This window comes from Echiichthys vipera (genome assembly GCF_963691815.1).
Source record: "Echiichthys vipera genome assembly, chromosome: 18".
In the NCBI taxonomy this organism is placed as follows: Eukaryota; Metazoa; Chordata; class Actinopteri; order Perciformes; family Trachinidae; genus Echiichthys; species Echiichthys vipera.
Window position 1 is genome coordinate 16,674,459 of NC_139843.1, and position 27,626 is coordinate 16,702,084.

At 41.7% G+C, this 27,626-nt stretch overlaps 5 protein-coding genes across 5 annotated transcripts; 2 read left to right on the top strand and 3 right to left on the bottom strand.

The window, feature by feature from the left end:
* Positions 1 to 2,206: 2,206 nt before the first annotated feature.
* Positions 2,207 to 7,429, top strand: meiob (meiosis specific with OB-fold; the record flags this gene model as incomplete). Its single annotated transcript, XM_083932358.1, has 13 exons — positions 2,207 to 2,263; positions 3,033 to 3,090; positions 3,254 to 3,385; positions 3,506 to 3,578; positions 3,746 to 3,941; positions 4,797 to 4,897; positions 5,119 to 5,171; positions 5,359 to 5,454; positions 5,606 to 5,698; positions 6,375 to 6,519; positions 6,677 to 6,863; positions 7,141 to 7,227; positions 7,316 to 7,429. 13 exons carry the CDS (start codon positions 2,207 to 2,209, stop codon positions 7,427 to 7,429), a joined length of 1,392 nt encoding a protein of 463 aa, XP_083788484.1.
* A 604-nt stretch (positions 7,430 to 8,033) lies between these two features.
* On the top strand, positions 8,034 to 12,114 carry mlst8 (MTOR associated protein, LST8 homolog). The gene is made up of 9 exons (XM_083933074.1): positions 8,034 to 8,066; positions 8,349 to 8,518; positions 8,810 to 8,861; positions 8,970 to 9,132; positions 9,219 to 9,294; positions 9,440 to 9,592; positions 9,963 to 10,087; positions 10,183 to 10,346; positions 10,741 to 12,114. The coding sequence occupies exons 2-9, from the start codon at positions 8,390 to 8,392 to the stop codon at positions 10,857 to 10,859; spliced, it is 981 nt and encodes a 326-aa protein (XP_083789200.1). The 5' UTR covers positions 8,034 to 8,066; positions 8,349 to 8,389; the 3' UTR covers positions 10,860 to 12,114.
* Positions 12,115 to 12,484: 370 nt separating this feature from the next.
* Positions 12,485 to 18,467, bottom strand: bricd5 (BRICHOS domain containing 5; the record flags this gene model as incomplete). Its single annotated transcript, XM_083932698.1, has 6 exons — positions 12,485 to 12,579; positions 13,873 to 14,026; positions 16,347 to 16,454; positions 16,577 to 16,726; positions 16,801 to 16,938; positions 18,414 to 18,467. The coding sequence occupies 6 exons, from the start codon at positions 18,465 to 18,467 to the stop codon at positions 12,485 to 12,487; spliced, it is 699 nt and encodes a 232-aa protein (XP_083788824.1).
* Positions 18,468 to 19,122: 655 nt separating this feature from the next.
* On the bottom strand, positions 19,123 to 22,893 carry pgp (phosphoglycolate phosphatase). Its single transcript, XM_083932478.1, has 2 exons — positions 22,036 to 22,893; positions 19,123 to 20,983 (listed from the first exon to the last, which is right to left on the bottom strand). The coding sequence occupies exons 1-2, from the start codon at positions 22,628 to 22,630 to the stop codon at positions 20,658 to 20,660; spliced, it is 921 nt and encodes a 306-aa protein (XP_083788604.1). The 5' UTR covers positions 22,631 to 22,893; the 3' UTR covers positions 19,123 to 20,657.
* Positions 22,894 to 23,551: 658 nt separating this feature from the next.
* On the bottom strand, positions 23,552 to 27,253 carry zdhhc4 (zDHHC palmitoyltransferase 4). The gene is made up of 7 exons (XM_083932548.1): positions 27,131 to 27,253; positions 26,722 to 26,851; positions 26,554 to 26,627; positions 26,233 to 26,411; positions 24,569 to 24,694; positions 24,209 to 24,453; positions 23,552 to 24,097 (listed from the first exon to the last, which is right to left on the bottom strand). Exons 2-7 carry the CDS (start codon positions 26,842 to 26,844, stop codon positions 23,798 to 23,800), a joined length of 1,047 nt encoding a protein of 348 aa, XP_083788674.1. The 5' UTR covers positions 26,845 to 26,851; positions 27,131 to 27,253; the 3' UTR covers positions 23,552 to 23,797.
* Between the last annotated feature and the right edge of the window lie 373 nt (positions 27,254 to 27,626).

A 27,626-nucleotide genomic window follows, 5' to 3' on the forward strand; every position in this document is an offset into this window, starting at 1 on the left:
TTCACTTGATTTATCTGATGATGCTTTACAGTGCTGCTGTGATTAATGGACTCACAAACTGTAGTCAGAAAAACCTAATGAAATTAGAATTTAAAATTCGGTTTCATATGAATAAGTGTCGCCACTGGTGCAAATGTAATCGATTCCTCTGTGTGGCTACATGCATTTAATCAGTTCCCATTATACAACAACATTATACAAAGTCCGTCAATACATTGATGGAACATTACGCACCAGGCTGTCGGCTGAAATAATCCCACAGCGTTGTGTCATTGTGTCGAAAATGCCTTTGTGGCTGCTACTGCACTGTTTTCTCTCAGCGTTTAGGATCACACTGACCGTAGAATCACATCAACAGACATATTACTGCCTGAAAATCGACATTAGTCAAAGGGATGAGATATCCAATCTGAACGTCAGAGGATTAGTCACCGTGGAAGAGGAACAATGCTGTGTGAAGCTGAATAAGGGTTTACTGTTACACCTTTTGATTCCTGCTTATAGGTGTTTGAGACAGTTTCACATGTCAAACACAGCTTTGTGCTATCCAGGAAATCCATCTCAACAAAGCCATCTGTGAACAAATCCCATGCTGTGGATGATGACTGGCTGGATTATCGAGACTTTTAAAGAGATGACTCACAGTGTACAAATATGATGTTGCTTCCAGTCATCGGGTCCAACAGTGCTAGCAGTTGTGGCCTATTGTTCAGTCCCATTTCATGCATGTTTGTGCAGCTGTACAGATGTTTACTGGTTGTGTGTTGAAATTGTAGATTTCATTCTGGGCAACATCATGCAAAGTGTACCAAAACATTGGCTGAATGTAGGTCTCTTTACATTACAAAATAGATTTTAGTTGTACGTGGTAACTCATTTAAATATTCTATACAAAATAGCAATAATTTAAGTGCATGCAATTACAACAGGGTCATATTCTAATGACTAAATAAGTATGGGTAAATGATAATAATTGTGTGTGTGTGTGTGTGTGTGTGTGTGTGTGTGTGTGTGTGTGTGTGTGTGTGTGTGTGTGTGTGTGTGTGTGTGTGTGTGTGAAGTTGAAATTGTGTGTCTATCGAGGAAAGAAACGATGGCAAAATAACAGACTTTCTCATGACACAAAATAATAAGAGACTGAGTGTTGTTTTACTTGTATTGTATAAAGAAAGTTCAGAGGCAAACTACTGTATCAGTTCTTGCAGGGTTTTTAATTCCCGCCTGTATATTGGTTACATTTAATGGCTCCTAACAAAAGACCATAAGGACCATGGCTATCCATTTTGCCCAAGTGTTGATTTATTATAATGTGTATGTTGAAACTGTATTTTGTAGCTATATTGGCTGAATAAGGATACCTTTGCACCAGGTTTCATCTCATCTTCAACCGCTTATCCGGGGTCGGGTCGCGGGGGCAGCAGCTTTAGCAGGGGACCCCAAACTTCCCTTTCCCGGGCCACATTAACCAGCTCTAACTGGGGGATCCCGAGGCGTTCCCAGGCCAGTGTGGAGATATAATCTCTCCACCTAGTCCTGGGTCCTAGGTGTACAGGACTAGGTGTTGTATTTGTTAGAAACTGTATTATTTTGTTCTGACAATTAGGATTCAACAGTATATACAATATATATTAATCAACTTGCTAAAATTAAAATGTCTATCAGTATGTGAAAGCATGATATTGTCATTCATTTTTACGACTTTTTAAAAAAAAAAAAAAATTCCGACTGTATGTGAAGGCAGCATCTGAACTCGCATCTTCTGTCGCGTGCAACAGTTGTGCCGCGAATGTCTTGAATGAACAGTGAGGAAAACAGACGCAGGTGAGACAATAACAGTCATTCAAACAACGACGTTTAAGTTTTGCTGATATAAAGCTACTTCAATATATTACATTTTAAAAAATGGAATACGATATGATACCAACATTCACAGCATGTTATCACTCAGTTTAGAGGTGGGATAACGGTGAACAAGTCAGCTAGCTAAAGTTAACATTAATGTCTCACTGTAAGTTTACTAACTATAATTAGTTATAACTAGTTTCCTTTGTGTTTTAGTATAAAAACGGGAAATGCTTTCATAACGTTTATACAGGTGGAATTAAACAACAACTGGTAACTCGCATTTTGCATTTGCATACATTACAGGTTCTGTCAATGTAATACACATTGAACTGGATAGTGATTTAAAGTTATAGAAAATAAAATGGCCGCTCAAACCTACATTGCCATCTCCGAGCTGCGTCCCAACTTCTCTCATCCGGTGAGTTCATAATCATTTATCTCCCAATTACATCAATGTCATTTTTTTTTGTCCCTACAGCAGCCCTTGAGATCAGCATGTCATCTTATAACTAGGGATGATTGTCTTTAGTTGTGCTACAGTATTTTAGGCCAGTTTTTCTTAGTTTGCTCATTTGTCTGTGTTAAACTTTTAATTAATTTAGTTAGTTAGTTAGTTAGTTTATTAGTTGTCCCCTTAGGGACATTCTTTTTCACAGTACAGGCTTCTTCTGGCAGACAGATAGAGTCCCGCGAATGGGGAAATTAAATTTTCACTCTATTATTTTTTCCATTTTTTACACACACAGGCCCGAAATACACACACATTCTCAGACAGGACCTATATACATGCAACCAATGGAGAGATGTTAGAGCGAGGGGGCTGCCAGTGACCGGCGCCCCGAGCAGTTGGGGGTTCGGTGCCTTGCTCAACAGCACTTCGGCAGTCCCCAGGAGATGAACTGGCACCTCTCCAGCCACCAGTCCACACTCCATTCATGGTCCACACAGGGACTCGAATCAACAACCCTCCGGTTTCCAGCCCAGTCACCTATGGACTGAGCTACTATCGCCCCATGAAAAACACAGCACATACATATTTCAGAAAAACACACAGACATACAGTTGGCCGTACATGGGAGACACGCATTGTTGCATACATTTATCTGTGAGGTTTTGTTTTGTTGATTGTTTTGATTGTTTTTATGCAAACATCTGCACAATATTATTGCCCTTGTAATGGTTTTCAGAAAGTGGCAGGCATCGTCATTGGGAAAAGTGATGTCAAAAGTTTTCCCGACAGAAAAAGTAAGTATCTTTTTAGTGCACTGAAGCTGTTACTTCTAACAGCACTACACTTCAGTGTCTTGTACACTGACCCCCTCTGCTGGAGAATAGAAACATAAATATACATTATGTCCTCTTCTTTTGTATAGAAATAATGCACTGAATCTATACATCTGAATTTCAGATATAGGTGTGGACAGATTCACTTTTAGCTTCACCATTAAAGACTCGCCTGACTTCTTTGTGAATGTGACAGCCTGGGGAAACGATGAATACATCAACGGGCTCTCCAGTAGTTTCAGCACAGGCGACTGTGGTGAGGAAATGTGTATATATTATATGTGTATATATTATATATGTTTATAAGTCTAGTTCTTACATTTTTAATCGGCATATAGACCAAATTGCACAATTTTTTTTAAAATTATTTTTCCAGTCATCATTGAAAATCCTTTAGTCACCAACAAAGACCCAGAGAAAGGTGAAAGATTCTGTCCCACAACACCAAGGTAATTGACACTTACAGATGCTGATGATAATGATGTTGCACAATAATTACTCCTCCCGAGGTTAATACAGTGTAATGCTGTGTAAAATATGATGTAACTGTGTCTAATGACACTGTCAATGGTGCCAAAGGACTCGTTGGTTCAAAAGCCTGTATCTGCTGTCTCAGCCTCTACAGGCTGCTGGTGACGGAGGCTCATTCCCAGGTGTTATTGTGTGCTGACATGGGCACCATCGACAGGCTGCTGCCACTGATCCATCTGCCAGCCAAGGACTCCGGAGATTTCTACTCACTAGGAGACATTGTGGCCAATGGCCAGACGCTGGATGGTACAATGATAAATATACTGGCTGCAGTGAAATGGGTAGGGCACCTTAATTTCACAGTCTTCCAACATTTAATAGTATTAAAGGAGAAATTCATGTTTTGACCCCTCAGTGTTTTTTTACTTGTATAGTGTGCCCACATTTCAATAAACCTGCCATGATTTGCAATCAACTAAATGTTCCTTGTTAAATCAATCATGGTTCACACCATAGACTGTATATAAAGATGGACGGCGCGCGTAGCCTTCTTCCCAGTGTACAAAAGTGAAGCCAAAATCTGTGCAGTAATGATCTGACTGTGGAGACATGGTATCGAAGTCCTGCCCATGCACCCGCCTGACCAATCGGTAGTCAGTCACAGATGTCAATCATGAAGTTTCAGCCTGTTTTTATAGCTAACTTATTAGAAAAATGACATACTAGTTGCATTAGATGGTGTTTTTTCACCTGCACAGTAAGCTCAAGTATGTAGAAAATAGGCTGATAAAGTTGTGTAGCTTTAAAACAACACTAACAAGAAGGGAAGGGTTGTTAAAAAGTGGTCAGATGTACCAATATGAAAGCCAGTCATGGAAAAGTCATGGGGCCTGATAAACATGGAGTGGGATGTTTTTTGAAAATTGGTATGGATGCTGGGCAAATTGGTTTTCTAAATTTACTGGGTTCATATCTTATAAATTGCCCAATAGACTACAATGTGCTTGTTTTGTCTTTGTGGTTACATGGTGGTACACTTGTTTGCCTGGAACAGACCAACTTACCATATTGGCCCTAAAGACGTGCCTCAGAGTTCAGGCAGAGGCCAGACCCTGCACTTCATGTCACTGCATTTTTTTTACAGGAATGGAAGATATTATGATAGGAACTTCAAATGATCCTGTTTACATTTACAGATTGGCGAGCCGAAGCAGTTCACCACTTCAGACAGACGCAACGGGCAGAGGCTGGAAGTGAAGCTCTTTGATGACTCTGTCTCTTCCTTCCCTCTCGTGTGGTGTGTCATGCTCCTTTATTCACTTGGAAAATGAATCAAAATGTATTGATTTTGTTGCTTTTGTGCCATATTCCATCTTATTGGCTCCTTGAGTCACTTGTGTGTTTCTTTAGGTTACCGCAAATTTACTTTAGTGACATGCAGCTCGAGATTAACCTCCTGAACTCCATGTGTGTTTGATTTTCACTGTGTAACTCCCTGACCTCTTTTTTCACTCACAGCTGGGACAGAGAAGCCATTCAGCTCATGCAATCTTTGATACCCAAGGAGACGGGTAGGTTAACAGCTGTTGCTCATTCTCAGCCACAAAATTAATCTTTATTTGACTGTTATTCCTGCCTGTCACATCCCATTGACATACTGTACTGAAGAGAAACATGGAAGTGGATATCTGAGATGTAACTGCGTGTTTATGTTGAAGATGACTTACTGTTGTTTTAACTTTTATTCTTCGTTCAAAGTGCTCTTCATAGCCGATGCAAAGATTAGCTTTGACAGCTTTCGCAACGGCATGACAGCAACCGTTAACTCAAAAACCATTATCACCGTGAATCCTGGTAAGATATCACAGCAACATTTACAAAAACAAAGGATCTGGAATTGCTGTGCAATTCAAAAAGGTTGAAACCAACCGAGCAGCCATGGTGTACAGTGTAGTAGAATATTGTCAGTTTGTTGCTGTTCAAGTCAATCACAATTTGCTCTCAGACACCAGAGAGGCCAGTCTGCTGTTCAGCTATGCTAAAGAAGTATCTGAGTCTGGTGCTCTGGATCAAGATGAGAAGCCAGAAGACATGCCCGGTATGTTACAGTGAAGAGCGCCCCTCATTCTGATACTGTTGGTATCGCAACATGGTCTCTAGTTCCTCCTGTTTTTGTCTTTTCTTTCTCTCTTTTGAACTCTCTCGGGTCATAATGTTAAAAGACAGTAGAATTGTTTTTTGCTTTAAAGGGATAAGTCTTGTGATATTCTATATTTTTCTTACTGTCAGCAAATCCAATGAGCCTCCATCATTGTTCAAAAACAAACACAGATTAACACGAATAAGCACAATTAACATTTCTTAAAAAAACTACCCATCAAATTACTAAGCCTTCTTAAATTGAAAACACTAAATTACAATTAGACTTCATCTTTGTGAGTCATTTTTAAAGATTTACATCTTAAGAGACATCTGTTCTTTGTTGTCGTTGTTGTGGCACTAACTTGTGGAATTAACAGTTTTAAATAAATATAATACTTCAATTTAATACACTGTACACATTTCCTCCTGGAGACCTTTCAGGCTCATAAATTGTTTCTTGCTTTGTTGACAGTAAAAAGATAAGTGTCTCATCACCCTCTCACTTAATTTTTCCTCACATAACGCTTTGAGTTAACAGATGACAATGTGACAAGTGCAGCCTGTGTTATTGCCTGTTTTCCTGAGAAAAAGACTGCCGACCTGTATATGTGGTGCTGCTTTTGTCTCTGCAGTGGAGTCCATCACTGACGTGTACACAGTGAGCCAGCTGAAGCAGAAGGTCCAGGAGAATCCTGAGGCTTTCTTTGGCATCACATACAGCTTCATCTCCAGGCTCGACCTTGACTCTTCTGTTTCAAAGGTTATCAGGACACAGTGGTAAGTGCATAGAGTGGATTCTTTAATGCTTCTCCCCCCCTCACCACACTGAGGTTGTATTTTAATTTTTTGAAGATGCTAAATAAGATCAATTCTTCCACTCATGATGAGCTATTGCTGATAGACAATCCCTTGATCAGTCTACCTTCTCTCTCAGCTCCAGGTGTACGTTTCAGGTGAGCGAGGACGCACAGAGCTGCACCAACCTATTGTGTCCAGGGAGGGATCAGGCCTTTTCAGCCACCACAGGCTTTAACCTGCTGGTGGACTTCACAGACCACACAGGCACGCTGCATTCCTGCTCCCTCAAGAGCACAGTGGCAGAAAAGACGCTTGGCTGCACGGTCAGTACAACTGTAGTAGCCCCAGTGAGTAGTGCTTAAAGAACATGATAGAAACGACATGAATACCAGTACATGTTGAAACTAATATGAACACTCAACTGCTGTTTTATGTTTGTGTCTACAACTAAGCTGTTCTGGAGGCTGTCTAAATTATGCAGGGTGTGGAAAGTCAGAAAATATTTACTGTTAGTTAAATGTATTAAATCCATGTAAAATTTTGTATTTTGCTGTTCTACTTCAGATGAGATTTGCAGCATTTTTATTTCATTTGTTTCAGACAGAGGAGTTTGCCAGTTTGACTGATGACGAGCGCACTGCAATGAAGTGGAAATTTCTTTTGGAGAGATGCAAAATTTATGTGAAGGTACCGTAGCTTTTGATTTGATTTTATGCGGTTGTGTTAGCTATAAAAGCAAATGATAAGTTGAAAGACGTGTTGTAATATGTTGTAGATAAACCCTTCCACTAAAATGAGGACCGGGATCAGGGGGGTGGTCCTGGCCTGCTCAGTGGCTGACCCAGGAGAGGTGAAACAGCACATGTCTGCCCTGCTGCAGCAGCTTTGATCATCACAACACACACTGACTGAGCAGGAACACACTTACCTTCTGCGTAGTACTGTTCTGATTGAGATGTTAACAAGGGCAATACTCATTTCATTCATGTGGGATTTGTGTTTTGTGAAAAGATGCATTCTCAGCATTAGTTGTTTATTTATTTATTTATTTATTAAACATATTTATTGAAATATATATATTAAAGAATGTACTGGTGGTATGACTGCTTTTTGAAACTGTTAAATAAACCAACTCATCAGAACTTATGTTGTATGTTATTATGTCAAATCAACCTTTATTGTTCCATGAGCAGCCACGTTTTTAAACGCAACACTAACAAATAAGTACTGTAAGTGACTGTTGTTACATTGCCTTATGTATATTTTGTCTCAACTAGTAATATTAGAGACCACGAAGTTTTTACATTAGCTGAATTAAATTTGACCCTAGTAATTCTTACTACACTTTATTTTATACCGTATCATTATTTATGGTTAGGGTCCATTTGTCCAGCAATGATTAAATCAGTCAGTAGATGTCGGCAAAGCGCTGCTTATCGAAACGGAACCTTTAGAACGCCGTCGCATGTTGCTGCGGGACATATGACGGGGACGTACTGATTTGTCGTCAACACCAACAACTGAAGGTAATCTAAACTTGTCTTATTTATTGTGTTAAGCAGTCGAAAAGGTCATACATCAAATCCTACAGTGAGCTTTAGCTACAGTCCCCATGTGTCGGCTTTTGAAGTAGGAACTAACTGAACTGTAAACAAAGCCAGGCTGTTGCTAACGTTAGCCTGCGCGTTATACATTGAATCTTTTATTTCCACAGTATGACAATATATTAAACCACGTTCCTGTTTAAAATTGACATGTAACGGTCTAAAAAGTTTCAGCAGCAGAGTGTCTCCTGTATTTGTCCGCAGTGTCATTCATGCTTCAGTGTGAGCAGTGACAGCAGTCAACCATGAATGTGAACCAGGGGACTGTGGGCAGTGACCCGGTCATTCTGGCCACGGCTGGATACGACCACACTGTCCGGTTCTGGCAGGCCCACAGCGGGATCTGCACCAGGACAGTCCAGCACCAGGACTCCGTATCCTTACTGTGACTGACTAACAGTGTGCTCTAATAAATACAATAGAAAGACAGTTTACATGTGATGTTTGTGTATGTCCTTCCTGTAAAAAAAGTGTCTATATGAGCTTTTATTTTGTGTTTTGGATATCCAATCAAAAACAAATGTCTTGTTAAAGTCAACATGGATGCTGTCAAAAGAGCTGTTGTTTAGAGCAGCTCCAGGATTTTAAGTTGACTTATTGTAATCGAGCTGTACAATATTATAGAAATCACATCAACAATCCACTTCCTTAACATTTGCTACCAGCAAGTAAATTCACTGGAGGTCACGCCTGACAGAAGTATGATTGCAGCTGCAGGTTGGTATAAAACCAAAAATAAAAATCTCAAACCTTCTCTTTATCCTGGATTGCATAAATAAATTCAGAGCTGCTATATATCACAGTCATTTCCACTCTGCTTTTCAGGTTATCAGCACATCCGCATGTACGACCTGAACTCCAACAACCCCAACCCGGTGATCAACTACGATGGCGTTAGCAAGAACATCACATCTGTGGGCTTCCATGAAGATGGCCGCTGGATGTACACAGGAGGAGAGGACTGCATGGCTCGCATATGGGACCTTAGGTACTGCAAAGGAAGCTTGCACTGTGCTAAAACACATTCCCTCTGCGTTCAACAAACCTAACATTGATCCCCGCTGTTCTTCCCAGGTCTAGAAATCTACAGTGTCAGAGGATATTCCAGGTCAATGCTCCGATCAACTGTGTATGCCTGCATCCCAACCAGGTGAGACATTCAGCGTAGACGGAGTCATAAATTGGCGGTAATATTATCATGAACTTGCTATGACGTATGTTTGTCAGTCAGAGTATGTGTGCACTGCTGAAAAACGTCAGTCAACAGTCAGTGTTGTATGTTTTTTTTTTTTCAGGCAGAGCTGATTGTTGGAGACCAGAGCGGAGTGATTCATGTCTGGGATCTGAAGACTGACCACAATGAACAGCTGATTCCTGAGCCAGAAGTTTCAGTCAACTCGGTTCACATTGACCCAGATGCCAGTTACATGGCCGCGGTGAACAGCTCGGTCAGTACCCAGACAGTCATGGATTCATTATTAAAGAGGGTTACCAGGGCACAGGCCCAGGGGCCCAAAGTGTCAGGCGAATAATGGCATACCAACCACAAAAAGACTCAAATGACTACAAATTAACACAAAATGACCACAGAGAGATGTGTAACAACGACAAAGAGACACACACCAGCAACAAGAGGCTAAAGAACTATAATGTCTGTCCTGTTTCTTTTGGGAGAGGTGGTGGGACTTTTTGCATGTCATACGACCAGGGGCCCACTGTTTCACAATCCGCCCATGCAAACAGTCTGAAAAGGGTGCTGTGTATTGATACTTTGGCGTGCTTTCACCCATTTTTGGTTCTTTTTCTTTTCCTTTTCAGGGTAACTGTTATGTGTGGAATCTCGCCGGAGGCATAGGAGACGAGGGGACTCAGCTCATCCCCAAGACTAAGATCCCTGCACACAAACGCTACTCCCTTCGCTGCAAGTTCAGCCCTGATTCCACGTGAGTGCCGCCCTCCTCCTCTACACACTGCAAATCTCTCTGTCTGATATTGTTGCTGATGTTATTGGGTTTTTGTGTTTGTCGTCGCCTTCCAGCCTGTTGGCCACCTGCTCAGCAGACCAAACCTGTAAGATCTGGAGGACGTCCAATTTCTCACTGATGACGGAGTTGAGCATCAAGAGCAACAATCCCGGAGAGACGTCCAGAGGCTGGATGTGGGACTGTGCTTTCTCTGGAGACTCACAATATATTGTCACTGGTCAGTACATGAGCCCTGGAAAATCACTACATTACGGTGTCAGTATACATGCGTGAGAAGGGCAGAGTTACTCACTATTAGACATAAACCCAGGGATCCCACGCTTAGAAAATATATTGAATTTGCTTTTTAAAAACTGTAAATTTGTTGGAAAATATTAGATTATAATTCATGTATAATCTTGAGTTAAAAACAGTCAAATCAAGACAGAATTTGGAAGAAAAAACTGTTGGAAAAGCTTAAAAATAGCAGTCGCCTTATGAGCATGTCTTTCCTATATTTAATCAGTAAAGGTGGTGGTGGGGGGGGAGGTTGTTTGTTTGGGTTTTTTTCTTAAATACTACTGTATATTTAGGCGCCAGATTAAGTGACTGACTCTTTTTTCCGTCCACAGCCTCCTCAGACAACCTGGCCCGTCTGTGGTGTGTGGAGACCGGGGAGATCAAGAGGGAATACAGCGGCCACCAGAAGGCAGTGGTGTGTCTGGCTTTCAATGACAGTGTGCTGGGCTGAAGAGGAGGAAAGAGGTGAAGAGACAGGAGGTGGCAGACAGTGAGACAAGGACGGAAAAGCAATGGACTCTTTGGAGGATGTGCCTCAATTGGGAAACTATTAAACATTTACCCAGAAATAATCATCTTGAGAAAGCGGAGGCTTGTGTTTGAACACGATGAATCTCAGCTGTGTTCATCTTCAGTGCTCTTCCTTGCAAGATGCCTGTAAGTATTCAGCATAGCAGCGAGGCAAAATGTAAATTGATAAAGTCAAAATCCACGTTTAAGGGTCAGGCACACCATGTTGTTGTACAGTAAACTTCTGTTGTCATTATCCCCAAAGCAATTTCAGCCAAAAGCAAGTGGACTTGGTTATTTGTCTAGGAAGACGTTTCACCTCTCATCCAAGAGGCTTCATCAGTTCATGTACGCATCTGACCAGGCTGGGACTGGTCCAACTATCTGGTGTGGAGATCCAGGTATTTAACCTCTCACAAGGCTGATGATGTCACTGGAACCCTGGATTGTTGAATCTCCTGGGAAGGGATCAAACCATCTGTCCTCTCTGTCCAGGATGTGGACATTGTTGTTGGACATTATTTCTTTTTCAACCACTTTGGTTGTCTTTCTGGAAGCAGCTGCCGTTTTCAGAAAGGTCCAGCTGGGGTAACCACAAGTTGTGAGGGCCCCTCTCTGGTGCTTGCGTTCTTCCACTTGAGCCTGTGTATCTCCACACCAGATAGTCGGACCAGTCCCAGTCTGGTCAGATGCGTACATGAACTGATGAAGCCTCTTGGATGAGAGGTGAAACATCTTCCTAGACAAATAACCAAGTCCAGTTGCTTTTGACTGAAATTGCCTTGGGGATAACAATGACCTGGACAAATGAGAACACTCACAGGCTCCTGTTATCGTGTTAGCATTGATCACTTCAACACTCTGTGCACAATAGGAGATCCTTTTCGACTCTCTGTTTTTATAGTGCACCGTATTTATTGTATCAAAAGGACCACATGATTCACATTAAGCTCGTTGGGCTGCGGATTATTTCTTATTTTCTTATTCTTATTTTATGTATAATTCATTTGATCCTCTTTATTCAAAGTGAAGATGTACTATTCCGAATGATCACACAGAGAAAATGATTCTGCAGTAAAGACGTCATTTAAAGAAGTCCTCATAAAGTTTTGTTCTTTTTTTCAGTCTAATGAAGAGAAATTGGCCACAAATACACAACATTCCTTTATTGGACAGATCAAAAACACTCATCGCAACTGGAACGGTTACACATAATTGTACTGCAGCAGTGGGTTACAGGAAATACAATTAGAGGCACATACAAAAATACGGGGGATCTTTCTTCTGTGATCTCTGAAGTGTCCCACCAGAGGGGGTATTACACATGAAGAGAGTGACGACGGGGCTTTGGCGATAACCATGACAGCCTGTCTCCATGTCTTCTCTCTCGGAAGGATGGAAATGGACTGGGAGGTTTGGCTGCTGCTGGTTTACTGGCGGCTGTATGGCAGTCAAAGCTGGCTTTTGTTCTGTTTTTTCTTTTCTTTTTTTTTGTAGAGGGAGCTAAAAAGGCAACTTTGTGTCCCTGATCTTTTTTTTCTGGGAGGAGAAAAACAGAATACACAGTCACTCTGGCAGGTAGTAGAAGCACACAGACACGCAGATGTTGCTGGGAAAGCAGATGTCGATGCAGAAGTAGACCAGCCTCTGTTTCCCTGGGCCTGAAAACAAGACGGAGACCACAGTGACTTAATACACATGAATATTTACACATCAGCAGTGTGGAGACATATACTGTTAAAATGTAAAATATTATCCTCTTTTTCTGCAAACATTACCTAAATTTCACCCTATAGCTGGAGAAAAGCCAACGCTGCATGCCCTATCGAATGGTCTTTAAGGCATAATTAATAACATTTTCACATGAATTAACAATTTAAATACACAATTTCTGAAAAGCAACCTGATTTAGAATCTGATATCAATGCTACTACTGTATGTGGAAAATCTGTTGCCATGTAAACGTGTAGACTGTTGAATGAGTATGTGCATTTGCTGCAACAGTGGAAAGGTCACTGAACATCAGAGAATAGTTGTAGGTTTCAGCCTGACACGTTGGTTTGTTATGTTGTCAGCTGGCTCAGTTTAAAACATCACCCTTCAGATACAAATACTGTAAATGCAAAATGTCTGGTGTGTAAAATAACTGTGCATTCTCCATTAGTATTTAAGATAATGTCATTGGACACTTCTTCAATCTTTATAGCACAATTTTTCCTCACGTGTTCCCAAGGTGTGCATAACGACTTCACGTCTGTTTTTCTTGTTAGACCAGAATTTAAAAGATAAGGCCGGCATTTCTTATTGTCAGCATTGACCAAACAAAAACATGTTTTACGTGCTAGTCTGTGTCTATAATTTCTGACTTCTCTACCCTGTGTCTGGCAGTTAGCATGAAGCCTACTTGTTTCTACCAAAGATGTATAATCTTAGATATACTTAAATACTAAATAAGACATTTGTTGATGATTATTTTCAGTGGCAGATTAATACACATTAAGTGTCCATGATCATGGTACTGAGGGAACATGTCACCCTGTGCAACAGTGACTGTTGAATCACTGATCTGGCACAGAGACTTTAAAGCCAGGGTGGTGATCAAAATGAGATTTTTCTCCTAAACTGGTAAAGGTCCTATATTGTTAAAGGTGAGTTTTTTATTATAAAGCAGGTCCAGGCATGACATAATACTGTGAAAGTATCAAAACGCTCAGAGAAATGCACAGTCTGTATTCAGAAACTGTCTTTAAACAAGCAGTCAGGACTTCTGTACGGTTGTGATGTCACAACTAAACTATATATATATATATAGGTTGAAAGAGAAATTAAAAAAACACAAAATACAAGCATGAACCTGAAAATTTGTATAATCTGTCCCCTTTGAAGCTTTCTTTTTTTACTTGACATCTGCTTTTTTATGTCAAAGCAATCTTGTGTAAAATAGAGATTCTCACCCTCGACCCTCTTGGTCCAGTGGATGGAGCTGTCCTGACACAGAGCCTGGAGGGGCTCCTCCAGCGTCGACACATCCACCTGACTGGCTGCCAGCACTCCCAGGAACTCCGTCTGCCTCTGGGTCTCATTCCAGGACAGCTGGAACTGACTCTGCTGAGGACAGTATCACAACATCACAGCAGCATCACAGACGGAAGAGTTTTTTTCCTCCTCTTCAGGAATGAATGGAGACTCCGAGGCGACGGTGTCATTTAATAAGTGTGAGAAAATCATATTCGACTGACAGCGACAGAGTAAAATGAATAAATTAGAGTCACAGCAAGGAAGATATGAGGAAGAAAACAAAGATGGAAACTTGAGCTGCTATTAGCCTGATATCTTCACTGATGAGGTCGACGCGGTTGCACATTTGCACTCTTACTGGTCACAAAGGCCGTGTGTAATTGCACCACTTACACCTGTGATTGGCTGCGATAGTGAACCACTTAAAGTACCGTAATGCTCGAGTGGGTCACGTAACAACCAGTTGTTCTCCGCTGAAAAAGACCAAGAAGACCATTGTGCTGCAGAAGAAAAGCGACAGACCACCTCTACTTTGCGTCCATAAGGGCCCTTTCCTCCTCCCATAGATTAAATGACTGCAATGAACAGTGGGGAGCTGTATGAGATGTGACACCATGAGACAGGATCACAAAAACATGCCCTGAGACTCCACTCCAGGTGGAAATGGTGCTATTGTGCAAAAAGATGATAAGACAGAGAAATAGAAATCTCATCTCAGTTTACCTGCAAGCTCCCACATCACGGCTATTCACCTGCTCATATTGTCAGGTCCCAATCAAGCATCAGATAGTTCCGCACAACTCGTTTCCAATGGGCTTAATTCAGAACCAAATCAATATTAGAGATGCAGGTATTTGCCACAAAGCAGATATACACAAGTATGGAGTCACAAGAGTGCCACAACGAAGTTTAAATATAGAATGAAAAAAATAATAAAGTAATCCAATTAAATAATAAATAGGTGTATGTAGACTTGGAGAGAAATAGATCAAATAAAACATACATTTGTAAATGTAGAGACAAAGTATAAAAGTTATTAAAATGTCCCAGAAGATTTTTAAAGGTGATTTCTTTCATGGCAATGAGTCAATTCCTGGTTACATAAATTATAAATAACATGAATAAGAAATATATTTATAAGCAATTTTATTTGTTTGTTCATTTAATTCTGTATAAATTGATTCATATATATATTTTTAATATTCCTCCTGCCAAAGCTGGATTCATGTGTGCAGGAATCGACTACTCAGCCTGGGCAGGAAGGCCCGCCCAAAGGCAGGTGATGAACAGTTTGGTCCTTCAAGGAAAAATAGAAAGAAAAGAACATTTTAAAAAATGTACTCTAAAAATTGAGTAATGTAAATGCAGTGTAAATTTGGTGGTCTTTATATTGCCACAATTATTTATTACTTAGTCTTTGTTTCCACATTTTTTATTTACTTATTTATTATTTTATTTATTCCTCTTTAGAGTTCCACATTTATTTATTACTTTATTTGTCTTTATTTGTAAATTTTTTATTTACTTATTTATTTATTCCTCTTTATAGTTCCACATTTATTCATTACTTTATTTGTCTTTATTTGTACATTTTTGATTTACTTATTTATTTATTCCTCTTTATAGTCCCACATTTATTTATTACTCTATTTGTCTTTATTTCCACATTTTTTATTTACTTGTTTGTTCATTCCTCTTTATAGTTCCACATTTATTCATTGCTTTATTTGTCTTTGTTTCCACATTTTTTTATTTACATATTTATTATTTTGTTCATTCCTCTTTATAGTTCCACATTTATTTTCTTATTAGTTTACAGATTTTTTAATGGCACTCCTGTGTCTCCATACAAAGGCCCTTCCCTCACTACCTAATGCATCGGGCTGTATTTTAATCCAACAGAAGAGTCTTAAAAGCTCAAAAGCCCTCACACAGAGTGACCATTGTGCCCGCTCCAGGGCTCGGGCTCGCTGCAGTAGCCTCCTGTAAGAAGATCCTGGGCACGCAGAGGGGGCCTGGAGGGATCAGATGTGCTGAGGAATTCAGCCGTGGAGATGAGAGAGGAAGACTATACGACTCTTCATACGGCCCTGTATGCTTCACCCCACTCTTTGTATGGAGTGGTGAGGGAGTCATGCAGAACCTCTGAGAGCCAGCAGGTCCTGTCTCAGTGGTGCTTCAGGGATAAAGTTATGAGTCACGGTCAGAAATGCCAGTTCACACATTAGCCAGGCATTGGCTTCACAAACACCTGGCACACCTAAAAGGGCAACTTTCTTTTTCTTCGTTCTACCAGGTGAGTTTGCATCTAAAGCCTTGTAGTCTCACATATCCTGAACGCAGTGAGGGGGATCCTATTGTATAACATGACCATTCAGTTCTCACATGCTGAAATGTTGCTGCCTGTTACCTTGTGTGTTGACTCTTCCAGGATGGAGTGCATGTTGTCGTAGTCGGACTTCTCCATCTTTCGCAGGAAGCAGCTCTCCTGGTTGACAGGTTTGTAACATATCAAACCCTGCAACACAACAGCAGACGGTCTGACGTCTCTCCCATCGTGAACACAATCAGAAAAGTCTGACGCTGGTGTGGCTTAATAAAAACGCATAAAATCACGTGCATATCACCATCAGGACATACATGTTTGATATCAAAGAGCACGGTGGACGTCTGATTTGCGGCTGAGGTCACAGAAAAGGTCACCAGGTCATTCTGTTGGTCCACAACAGCCGACTGGTTGATCAGGACTCCGGTCTGATCTGGAACTGTGATTCGGACAATCTGTAAAGACTGCAGAAGCAGACGCGTTAACGTCAGCGATGAAGAATGCACAACATAGGGGTTCTCTGGTGATAGTCATGTACCTCAGGGGGAGGCTGCGACAGCCCCAGGTGCCCCGTCAAGCCAAGTGCAATGAAGACCAGGAGAAGAGATGCTGAGAGGCTGACCCAGAATGCCTTGTGTGGGAAGTGGGACTGGGCGGATGCAGCAGAGCCCCCATCCTGAAGAGATGTTTCCACACACAACAACAAGTGACAAGCTATTAAAACAGTTCTTCACATCTCAGTATTGGATGTAAACAAGCTGTAGCCGGGTGGTAAACCACACAGCTGCTGAGATTTGTACTTAAAAGGGATAGCTTGGGTTTTTCGAAGTGGAGTTGTCTATGGTATTTATCCAGTCAGTGTGCTAGCTACAGAAGATGGCGTACGGCACACCCCCAGTGTGGAGACGCAGACAGGCCCAGGAGCTAAGAAATGTAAAGCTGTGAACAGGGCCTCCCCACAGAAAGACAGATTTGAGCCACCTTAAAAAGGACCCCCTAAAATAATTTGGTAACATTTTATATGAAAACCACATCTATAATACATTATGAGGGCGTTTATTTAGTTGTACTATTTAGTTGTACTGTAACTTAGTTCAGTAAGAAATGCTGCTACACTTTTAACACTGTTATCACTTATTTAGTTTGTACTTATTTGATTTCAATCTGCTGCTAAACTGCACGCTGTGTATTGTTGTATATTGTATAAACCTACACTTAACCACAATGTCTGTTGCACTCTGTCACACTAAGTTAATTGTTTGATTTATTTTACGTTAGCTTTTTTTGATTTGATTTATGTTTATGCTTATTGTTACTCTGATCCTTTCCCACCTTTGTATTGAAACTGTTGCACAATAATTTCCCTCAGGATAAATAAAGATTCTTGAATCTTGAATCTTGTATTGAATCTATAGTGACTTATAATCCACTTATAATGTTTCATTACTATACTCATAAACAAACATAACGCTCTTTATCAACAGATATAAAACATTATATATGTGACTTATAATGTCTTATAGATGCTCTTGACTAGTTGTGAACTGGAGGTTGAACGATGGGGCGTACTGTACATTATGACTACCTATACACACCTCAACAATCAGCTGTAACAAGGAAGGACTCACAATACGGATGATAGAAAGATGTGGTCTTCATAGAAAGCCCCCAGAAGTAGAAGCCACCACCAGTAATTTTACCTTTTAGAGCACAGGAGTTGTCTGTCACCGCCTCGCTAGGTTAGTTTGTTCGTGTTATTGTGTGTCTTTGGTGTTTTTAAGGGTTAGGAACTAACAAAACTTAAAACTTTTTAGGTGGATAAGAAAACATTTAGCTGTTGCCACTGTCCACAGCAGTACATGTCTTAGCTTTGGTGCTTGTCCTCTTTCCTGCTTCTCTAAACTGGGGGCATGCTGACCACCATCACTGTAGGTAGTACACGACTTTGGATAAGTACCTCATACAACCCCACTTCAAAAAAATCCAACATACCCCTTTAAATCTGGAAGGCCCATACTATTCTGCAGCTGTTGCTGGCTTGTAATGTAATAAAACTGGCTGGATTTGCATGTACGCAAAAACCATGTGTCTTCGACCCCTTTGCCGGCTGTCGTGCATCTCTTTCCTCAGTCAGTAAAGTCTTGTCCTTACCGTGCACTGTGCTTCCTCCAAACAGTTTTCTGAATGTTTCCAACACCTCACCATCCTGTGTCCCGTGACGACTCCTCACTCGGCCTTCTCCCTTCTCGTAGCTACCGGCATGGAGCTGCGGTCATGACTGAGACTCAATACACCTGGCTAACTTCTTTGTCCCTGCAGACCACCCCCTGCTCCTCCTCCTCCTCTTTGGTCTCACTGTCTCCCTCTCAAAACAGCAACCCACTTCACACAAAACTCTCACTCTTGCCAAACTCAATTTTCAAGTCTTCCTGCAATTTCCTCCTTTATTCATGTCTAATATGACTTAATATGCCTTTCTAACATCATTCATCTTTCCATTGACCCCCCCAACCTCCCCCCAAACACACACTTCCACAACAGGAATTGGCCACCCTGCCCAGCCAGACAATGGACAAAGGGGTGAGGCAGGTGCAGCTTTGAAAGCCTCTCATCGGTTGAGAGGTGATACGCGGTTCTGACTGTTGCAGCATCCAGCCGATGACAACCCAAGGTGACTTTAAACACGGGACTTAGAGAGGAGTCTGCTGCGTTCACTTGGAACTTAAAAGCAAACAGTCAGCAGACTTGATTTGAGAAGAAAATGGTTTTATTACGGATTTGAACGTTGCTTTCAGTGGTTTGAGGAGTCAAGGACAAGTCAGTGAACACAGAAGGTAAAAGGAAGACTGGAATACTTTAAAACATGAATGCCATTCTATTAATCACTGTTTCACTTATGAACTGACATGACAAAACTGGGTATCATTGCACCATCCCATGAATGTAACTTCAAATGTTTGCATGTTCTGCTAAGATGTGAAAATACATTTTTAATAAAACAAAAAGCTCAAGTCAGACCAGTTCAGTGCCTTTCAGCCCTATTCTGTGCCTGTCATTTATGAACTGTAAAACAGACGTAAACCTGAACACACATTTATTAACAAACCGTTGCAAACTGACTTGCAGTTGCTTAAGGGGAGATTGCCACACAGACAGGGTTTTAGTACACTCTCCTTAATCCTTTCCCCAAAAAGGAACATAAACGCTTCAAAAATATACCGTAATTCCTTGTTTTTATATTATTAATAATAAATCAGTCAATCATATTCTGTTAAACTAGCGGGTTTTAATAATGCTTTTATTAAATAAATGAGTCTTTGTCTCCAGTGTCATACGTCAGCTAGCTGCTTGGTTGTGACTTTCTTGTCCAGGTGATTTTGATCATATAAATCTAAAATGGTGGTTCGGATGTTTGTAGCGGGGCTGTATGAGGTGCTTATTGTCAGCGTATTACCTTCAGTAAACGGCGAATAGCACGCCCCCCATTTTGGAGAAACAGGCAGGAGTACTGAAATGGAAACCTGTAGGGTTGAAAATCATGACCTATCCCTAGAAGATAGGCAGTGTACTACTGTGGACGGGGGCAGCACAGCAGCAGCAACATTTATTTTAGCCACATATGTTCTCTTCAAGGTCAGTCACTTTACCTGTCAGAGCACAGTTGCTCCATTGGTTATTATGTTTGTGATATATGTGACTTTGGTGTTTTAGAACGTTCATCCGGATTTTCTGAAGTCACACAATAAAACAAACTAACTGATCAAGGCTGCGGGAGATCAGCAAACACCCAGTTCTGCCGGGTAAAATCACTGTTTTGTCAAAGGAGTCCAGTGGCTTTGAAGAGAGCATAACTGACTATGGATAAGTGCCTCATATTTCCCACTTCAAAAAATCTGAACTATCCTTTTAATGAAAAATATTCCCTTTTAGAAGACAGTGGAGCCTGGCATGTGACATGCTGACCAACGTCCTCAGGTATAAAACATGGATGTGTGATTAGAACTAGACAGGGCACTGCCGCTCAGCCTTGCAGATATTTGTTTACAGTGGCCACTCACAGTATGTAAAAGTGTTGAAAGGAACTCTCAAACTACAAACAAGGTCTATTATAACTCTTTCTATTGTATTTTTTTGATCCATGGACTTCATATTTGTTAAACTTGCCTCGAGTCGGAAAAGTGCAATCTAAAAACCTGTGACGTCAGCGCATATTCAGTGAGCTGCATATCAGGGAGGCAAGCTTTTAAACTTTTTTTAAGTGTATGCGCCAGGAGAACAATGCTCATTGAATTTAATCGATGACATTTTGGGATCTGGTATCCAGTTCTAATAATACATCCATGGTTTAAAGCTGCTAAGCTATCACTTAGCTACATGTCAGTCTCTGCAGCAGTTTCATCCCTGCAGAGCTGGGAGAAGGTCCGCAATGCTCTCCACGTAATAATCGGGCACCATCCCCTGCCTCTCTGCGCAGCCGCTCTTCTGATGGGCCTCAGCATCCGCCACAGTGCTGACCCCTGTGAGGGTGAGGAGGGTCTTCAGGCCGCAGTTGGTGCCCAGCATGATGTCCGTGTCGAGGCGGTCACCCACCATCAGGCAGCGGTTGGGGTCCACACCGAACTGGGAGGCCACGCAGTCGAACATGAAGTGGTTGGGTTTGCCCACCGTCTGGGCCTTGCGCTGGGCTGCGGTCTCCACGGCCTGCAGCAGGCAGCCTGTACCTGGGAGGAGAAGTGAGGGGACCTTTTACTCAGTTACTCCCCAGATCCCAGCTCATTTTTTTCTGTCCCTGCCCTGGGTTATCACTTGAGGTTAATTTCCCTTCATAGTGGAAAGCAATCCACTTTCTTGTGAAACTTGGAAACTTATTAGGTTTAGTGAACTTGATTTTGATCGTGACATCTGCATCACATAAATCAAGTTCCCATTTCTTATAGGATCTTTATTTCAGATTATGTTGCAGACAGTTGTTCTTTTCAACTTCCTTAAAATTCCCATAGGCCTTGATAAACCATTTTTTTCGGGGGGTGGGGATAAGATAAGGCCTTGTTTTGTTTTACGATTAAATCTGCAGTCGGCAAGTCTGGCAGATCGAATTGACTCTGTGAAATTTCAAATGTTAACAACCCTCACGCCTTTTCCCCCACTACCACTGAGCTACTCTGCTCCCTACCATCGAGTGCTCGTAAGTGCGCGTGCACCAGATTTTTGTGAACGCGCCCGTCTCTTCTCTCATCAACAAAAACGGCATGAAGTACACGCTACACAGACGTAGGCTGGCTAACTTACTCATATATAGCCATTGCTAATGTCAGTGAATATGATTTTAAAAAAATCAGCCGACTTCAGCTTTAAAGTTATGATGAACTGTCAATGCTGAGAGGATTTTAGATGGGTCGAGCTTGTAGGTTCAGACATGAAGTTGCCAAAACGTCTACGCCCTTTAAGGACATACCTGTGTGCCCTTAAGAAAAAAGATTTCCAGGAAGTATTCAGTAGTATTTCCTCGAGAGGTTTGAACGTATGATTTTATTAGCATTACACCTCAGCTCTCTGGCCCTGCCTCTATCTTAGCAGAGCAAAAACTTGTGCATAGATGACCCTTGACTGTATTTAATGACATGAGACATTAAAAATGAGGCCTCATACAGTATTTCACCACACAAACATTATAGGTTGAGTGTGTGAGAGAGTCTTAAGTGGGTTAAGTGTGTTTTAATCTGCATTAAACCACAGTAATGTGTGCTTAGAAATACAGTGGGTGAGTCCCTACCTGGGACGGCTTTGCCTCCCTCCAGGGGCAGCCTGGTGTCCCTGTTAGTTCCGACGAACAGACAGCCCGGCTGGGTCAGGTACTGCAAGGCTCTGTTCAGCTTCATGTAACTGAAGTGTTCATCGAAACCGACCACCACCGCTTTCACCTCGGGATCCAGAGGAACGTTGGCCCAGTCGGTCTGCTTCCCGACTATGTGGTCAGGTCCCACCCCGGTCTGCTGGACCCCCACCGCCTCCAGCTCCTCTCTCATCGCGTTGCTTCCTATCAGGTACACTTTGCCCTGCAGCTCGCACACCTTCTTCAGGTACATGGCGGAGCAGTACGCCGTCCCGAACACCTCGTCTTCCGTCGCGTTGAACCCCAACGTGGACAGTTTGTCGACGTACATTTTCCTCGTCTTGGTGCTGTTGTTGGTGACGAAGAAGACCTTCTTGCCGTTTTCCTTGAGCAGGTTTACGACTTGCGGGGCGCCCGGGACGGCCTGGTCCCCCCGCCAGATGACCCCGTCGCAGTCGAATAGGACGCTGTCCACCGAGTCCAGCACTTGTTTCACTAACGCCCCGCTCAGCCGCGTACATTTAGACCCAGACATATCGGCGAAGAAGTGAACTCGACTGAGCCGTTACGTGCTCTCTGTCTGAAAAATCAATAACTACCTGATAACTACCCTGACACGGACGGTAACTGTCACCGTCACTGCACGTCGCTGTCCCTACCGAGCAAAGTCACGAACGTCAGGGCTGTCATAAAGTACAGTATTAACTGTATTTGGAAAACGCCCAGCTTTTGCCTTAGTGGCAGTTGCTTCTGCTTTAATAATGTTAGTGGTGAAATTCACCGGACAGAAAAACCTGACCTTCTTTGCTTCCACTTGAGCGTTGCATCAAATTTGCGGTCACTTCCGCACCGGCTTAAAGGGACAGGGACATTTCCGGTCACTTACCCCGACACATTATATCAAGGTATTTTAAGCTACACAGCTACTACTAAAGGCCCAAACACACTTGATATTTGAGGTTATCCTCTTAGCATTAAACTACAACTCCCATGAGCCTTTAGAGCAAATGTTTAAAACCTATTTGATGCTAAAGAAATGTAGAAAAGTTACCAGTACATGACACAAAACCATATCAGAAAACACAACAAGATAGAGAACACATGAACAAATCAGACATCTCAACATAGCAATGTTTTTTTTTTGTTTTGTAAAATATCGTTTGCTTTTCTTACGGTTTCATTTAATGTTGTGTTTTGCATCACAGAGCCACCGTGCCCATCCTATAGTCTGTGAATGCAAGTTCAATTTAAGCTTCGGGGCTGTCCAACGAGCACAGATGCATTTAATACCACTATTGAATGGTAATGAATGTCAGCGTACCATACTGGTTTCACTAAATACTTTATTTGAAATGCCTAAAAAGATTACAATTGGAGGATGTAATGTTTCAGCTTGGGAACGGCCCATGCTTTAGCTGGCAGGCAAAGGTTAAAAAAATAATGAAAAATGCTGTCCCAGGCTTGCAGTTAGAACATTTAATTAATGATTTAATCCAACAAGGATTACTTTTGTGTTTGCTGCCAGGGTTGTCAGAGCGTTCCAAGATGTGACAGCTTATGGTAGATAGACACCAGAGCCCATAAAGAGATTGCTAACGTAAACTTTATTTCTTCAGTCGGCAGTAGTTCTTTGGGACAGTAAAAACCAAGGGGATGGATGGTAAATGCAGCATAACAACACAGACTGCGATCCATTTTTTTTTCAGTTGTCTTTTTTATGAACAGGTAGTGGAGGGAAGAAAATCTCTCTGAGGTTTCGTAGTAGCCCTCTGCTGTAGTAGTATCTTTTAGAGTGGCCTGGTGCTGGGTTGCAGAGGGGGTCTGCTGTTGCAGTTGGGTGGCAGTGCTGGCACACGTAACCTCGACTTTTATACCACTCATTGGAGGTCTGGTTGACGAGAGCCAGGTAGGAATGGAAAAGGGCATAACCCGCCAGGAGGAAGAAGACAAACACCAGAAATCCCAGCATGAAGACGATTCGGGGGAAGGTCAGGAACAGATGCTGCAGGGACAGAGAGAAAAAAAAAGGAAATGATTCCAGCTCGACACGAGATATTCAATTGGGAATTAACGTGGCTGCATCATATGATATGTCAGCAAGACAGAGTCTCACCTGTACAACAAACATGGGCCCTGCTGGCTGCTGCTGGCCGTATTCATCTATATAACTGGCTCTCAAAAGCCCTGACCGCAACACGGCATGAAACAGCATGTCTCCTGTTAGTACGGCAATGTCACCCGCCATAGCGCACACGCTGAAGAGGTAAAGCAAGAAGTAACGTGTGTTCTGAGCACCGATGCAGTTGTTCACCCAGACGCAGTGATGGTCAAAACGTTGAACACACCTGTTGCACACCCCTGAAATATAGAAAGTTTTTACAGTGAGTATGATTCTGTGTTCCTTGTGCCAATGTGTTTTGCTGAAAAAAATACTATGGTGCATACTTATTACTACTAATGTTTATTTACTCACTGCAGTGTTTGGAGCGAGCCGGTTTGATGAGCTGGCAGGTTTCACAGGAAACTCCCGGGTGAAACAGTCTCCTGTCATACGGATAAATGTTCAGCTGGCCAGCGATTTTCTTCTTCGTCACTGTGCCTGCCAGAGTCAAGAGGAGAGAAAAACTGACTCTGTGTAATAACACAAAACACAAGTATTTCAGAGGCAGGGGTGATCCTGTCCACAGCCAACTTCAGTGATGTTCTCCGGCTATTCTTGTAAAACGCCAGCTGAAAATGTTCTACTACTATGTCACTATTCAGATCTACATTTAAATCCTTGTTGGAGAACTGCACTCGCTTGCTGTGCACATGCACCCTTTTAGCAGCAAACGTAACGCATGTAAAGAACACAACATTTCTAATATGAAAAGAGAGAAGATTTTAGTTGAGTTTGGTATGAAAGTCGAGAACGGCCATGCTTCGATTATTCTTTTTAATAAAGTTGGGGAAGGATACAAGGGAGAAAATCAAGCGTCTTTACTTCACCAATGAAGATATTTTCCAAGGTAAGAGTTTTAAAAGCACCTCAAGTGTTCAGAAATAGGAGTTTTATTTTGGAGTATCTCTGAATTTATACAGTAAAAATGCTTGATTTTGTGTCTGTACATAGTCAGAAATGTCTTTACCTCAAATGTATCTTTCCTTCAGAATTTAGTGGTATTTTCTGTTTCATTTATAAGGGAAAGAGGTAGCATGTTTAAAACTTCCTGTAAATATAATCAAATTACTCTTATTTCCAAATAGGTTATGTACTGTGTTTATACCCTTTGTTAACACCTTATATGGAAAACGACGTATTTACATGTGTATCCTTTCTTTACCATCACTGTCAGCTAGATCTGGGCTGTTTGAACTTCGGACCTCTGATAAACAATATAAATAAGTAGATGAAACAATCTTTTGTTTGTAACAAGTTAATGATCTTGTTTCTCTTGAGAAAACAAAATAACAGCTTTAAAAAAATGATTACAAGGATGGCCATTAACAGTTTCCATTGTTTGGTGCCAAGTACAAATAAGCACAGTAGCTGCATCTGGACTTCCCAAGACATGGACTGATGAGGCTTGTTGTACTGTAGCACAGGTGATGCTGCAAATTCTGCTCCTTAAGCTATACCCTCCAGGTGACCAAATGAAATTACTGATGTGCATGGATGTAATTACCAACATCCCTAGTTATTACTCATTAGACTTCAAAATATGGCAGCATGCTGACAAAGAATAAATTAAGCTGCACAAGTGTTACATATCTTGCCTATGTTGCATATCCTCAACAATCCAGGATTAACCTCTGTTGCCTGTCCTAACAATGCACACAATAACAAAATATTTTTGAATATACTTCAGCATATACTTCGGGCATCTAGTAAGGATGCAGCCTGGGCGCCTCTCGAGGGAGGTGTTCCAGGCACGTCCAGCTGGGAGGAGGCCTCGGGGATGACCCAGGACCAGGTGGAGAGATTATATCTCCACACTGGCCTGGGAACGCCTCGGGATCCCCCAGTTAGAGCTGGTTAATGTGGCCCGGGAAAGGGAAGTTTGGGGTCCCCTGCTAAAGCTGCTGCCCCCACGACCCGACCCCGGATAAGCGGATGAAGATGAGATGATGAGATACTTCAGCAAACATGATATTAACCTGGATCCCTCTTGATGCAGAGGTAGAAGAAAAAGGTCTTGATGGCCAACAGGACGTAAGGCACAGACAGGCTGGTCAGAGTGGTGTCCATCTCCCTGCAGAAGCCATACACCTCATAGGTGAACTCTGCGTACACAGCGCCCTCTAGCAGAATATGCAGATAGATGAACATGTTGTTCCTGCATTTAGAAGCAAATGACACAAACTTTGTACATACAGGAATATCATTTGACACTGAAATGGGAAAAAAATGTGATATTAGACCATATACAGATACAGCCTTAACATATATTATTTCTGGGGACACTTTTAACCACAAACCTTTGATGAAACAGTTTGTGCAAGGCCCACTGTGAAAACCTTTGGAGCCATTTTGGAGTAAATGGCGCAACTACCTGTGGAGAGAATAGTCAGCAGCCGTAATTGCAGGGTAACAGCGCCCCACAGTGTCGGTTTTTGGAAGTACAGTTAAAATGCTTCTTTTCTTACCTTTCCTGCACAGTTGAAGAGGATATTAAAGGGGGTCTGCCTCTGACCGGAGTATTTGCAGACTAGGACTATACATGTCAGCACAACTACGACGTAGACGGCGAACAGAGTGAGGAAATCCATGTCTCACCTGGTGGAGACAAAACAACAGGTGTTCACGGTATACACAAGTCACCACGAACAGGCAGCGAATTCGCCAAGAGGTTGTTGTGTTACTAATAAGTATTTCGGTTTGCTTAAACATGGCGAAGACTTCTAAAACACGTTAATGTAGCTTAGGGTGTGTCTTATAAAACGACTCAGTTGAACAACTTTTACGTTAGCATGCTAACCTACGTTAGTGTCCAACGTTAGCCTGCATATATGCCGCTTTCTTTACTCCAGACATACCCATTCATCCCCCTCTTACCTTAGTCGAGGTCACATAGCTGCCTTTTTGTGTTGTATCTCACGTCAACATGGTAGCTTTGGTTAGCACTACCAGCATCACTTCTGGTGTCCCTCTGTAAACAATGCTACTTCCTTAGCATCGATGTAGCTAACTCCAAGCTAACAGCTTGGAGCAGCGATATTCAACAGCGGGTCCGGGACCCGTGCGGGGACCCGCCAAAGATATTGTTTGGTCACTTTTTGAAAAATGTATTTCTCTTCTTCCAAATATCAAAATATGCAATAACATGAATCCAACATATTATTAGCAAAGAAAAATAAAGAATATGTAGAATCTTCATTTATATACAAATATATAGTACACGTAATATATATGTATATAATACACCCACATATTATATACATAATACACCCACAGGGTGTTTTCAGGGGTACATAATAAAAGTATTGCTTTTCCATAAAATATAATAAAATAAATAAATAAAATAAAATATATATTAAATTGGAATTAATAT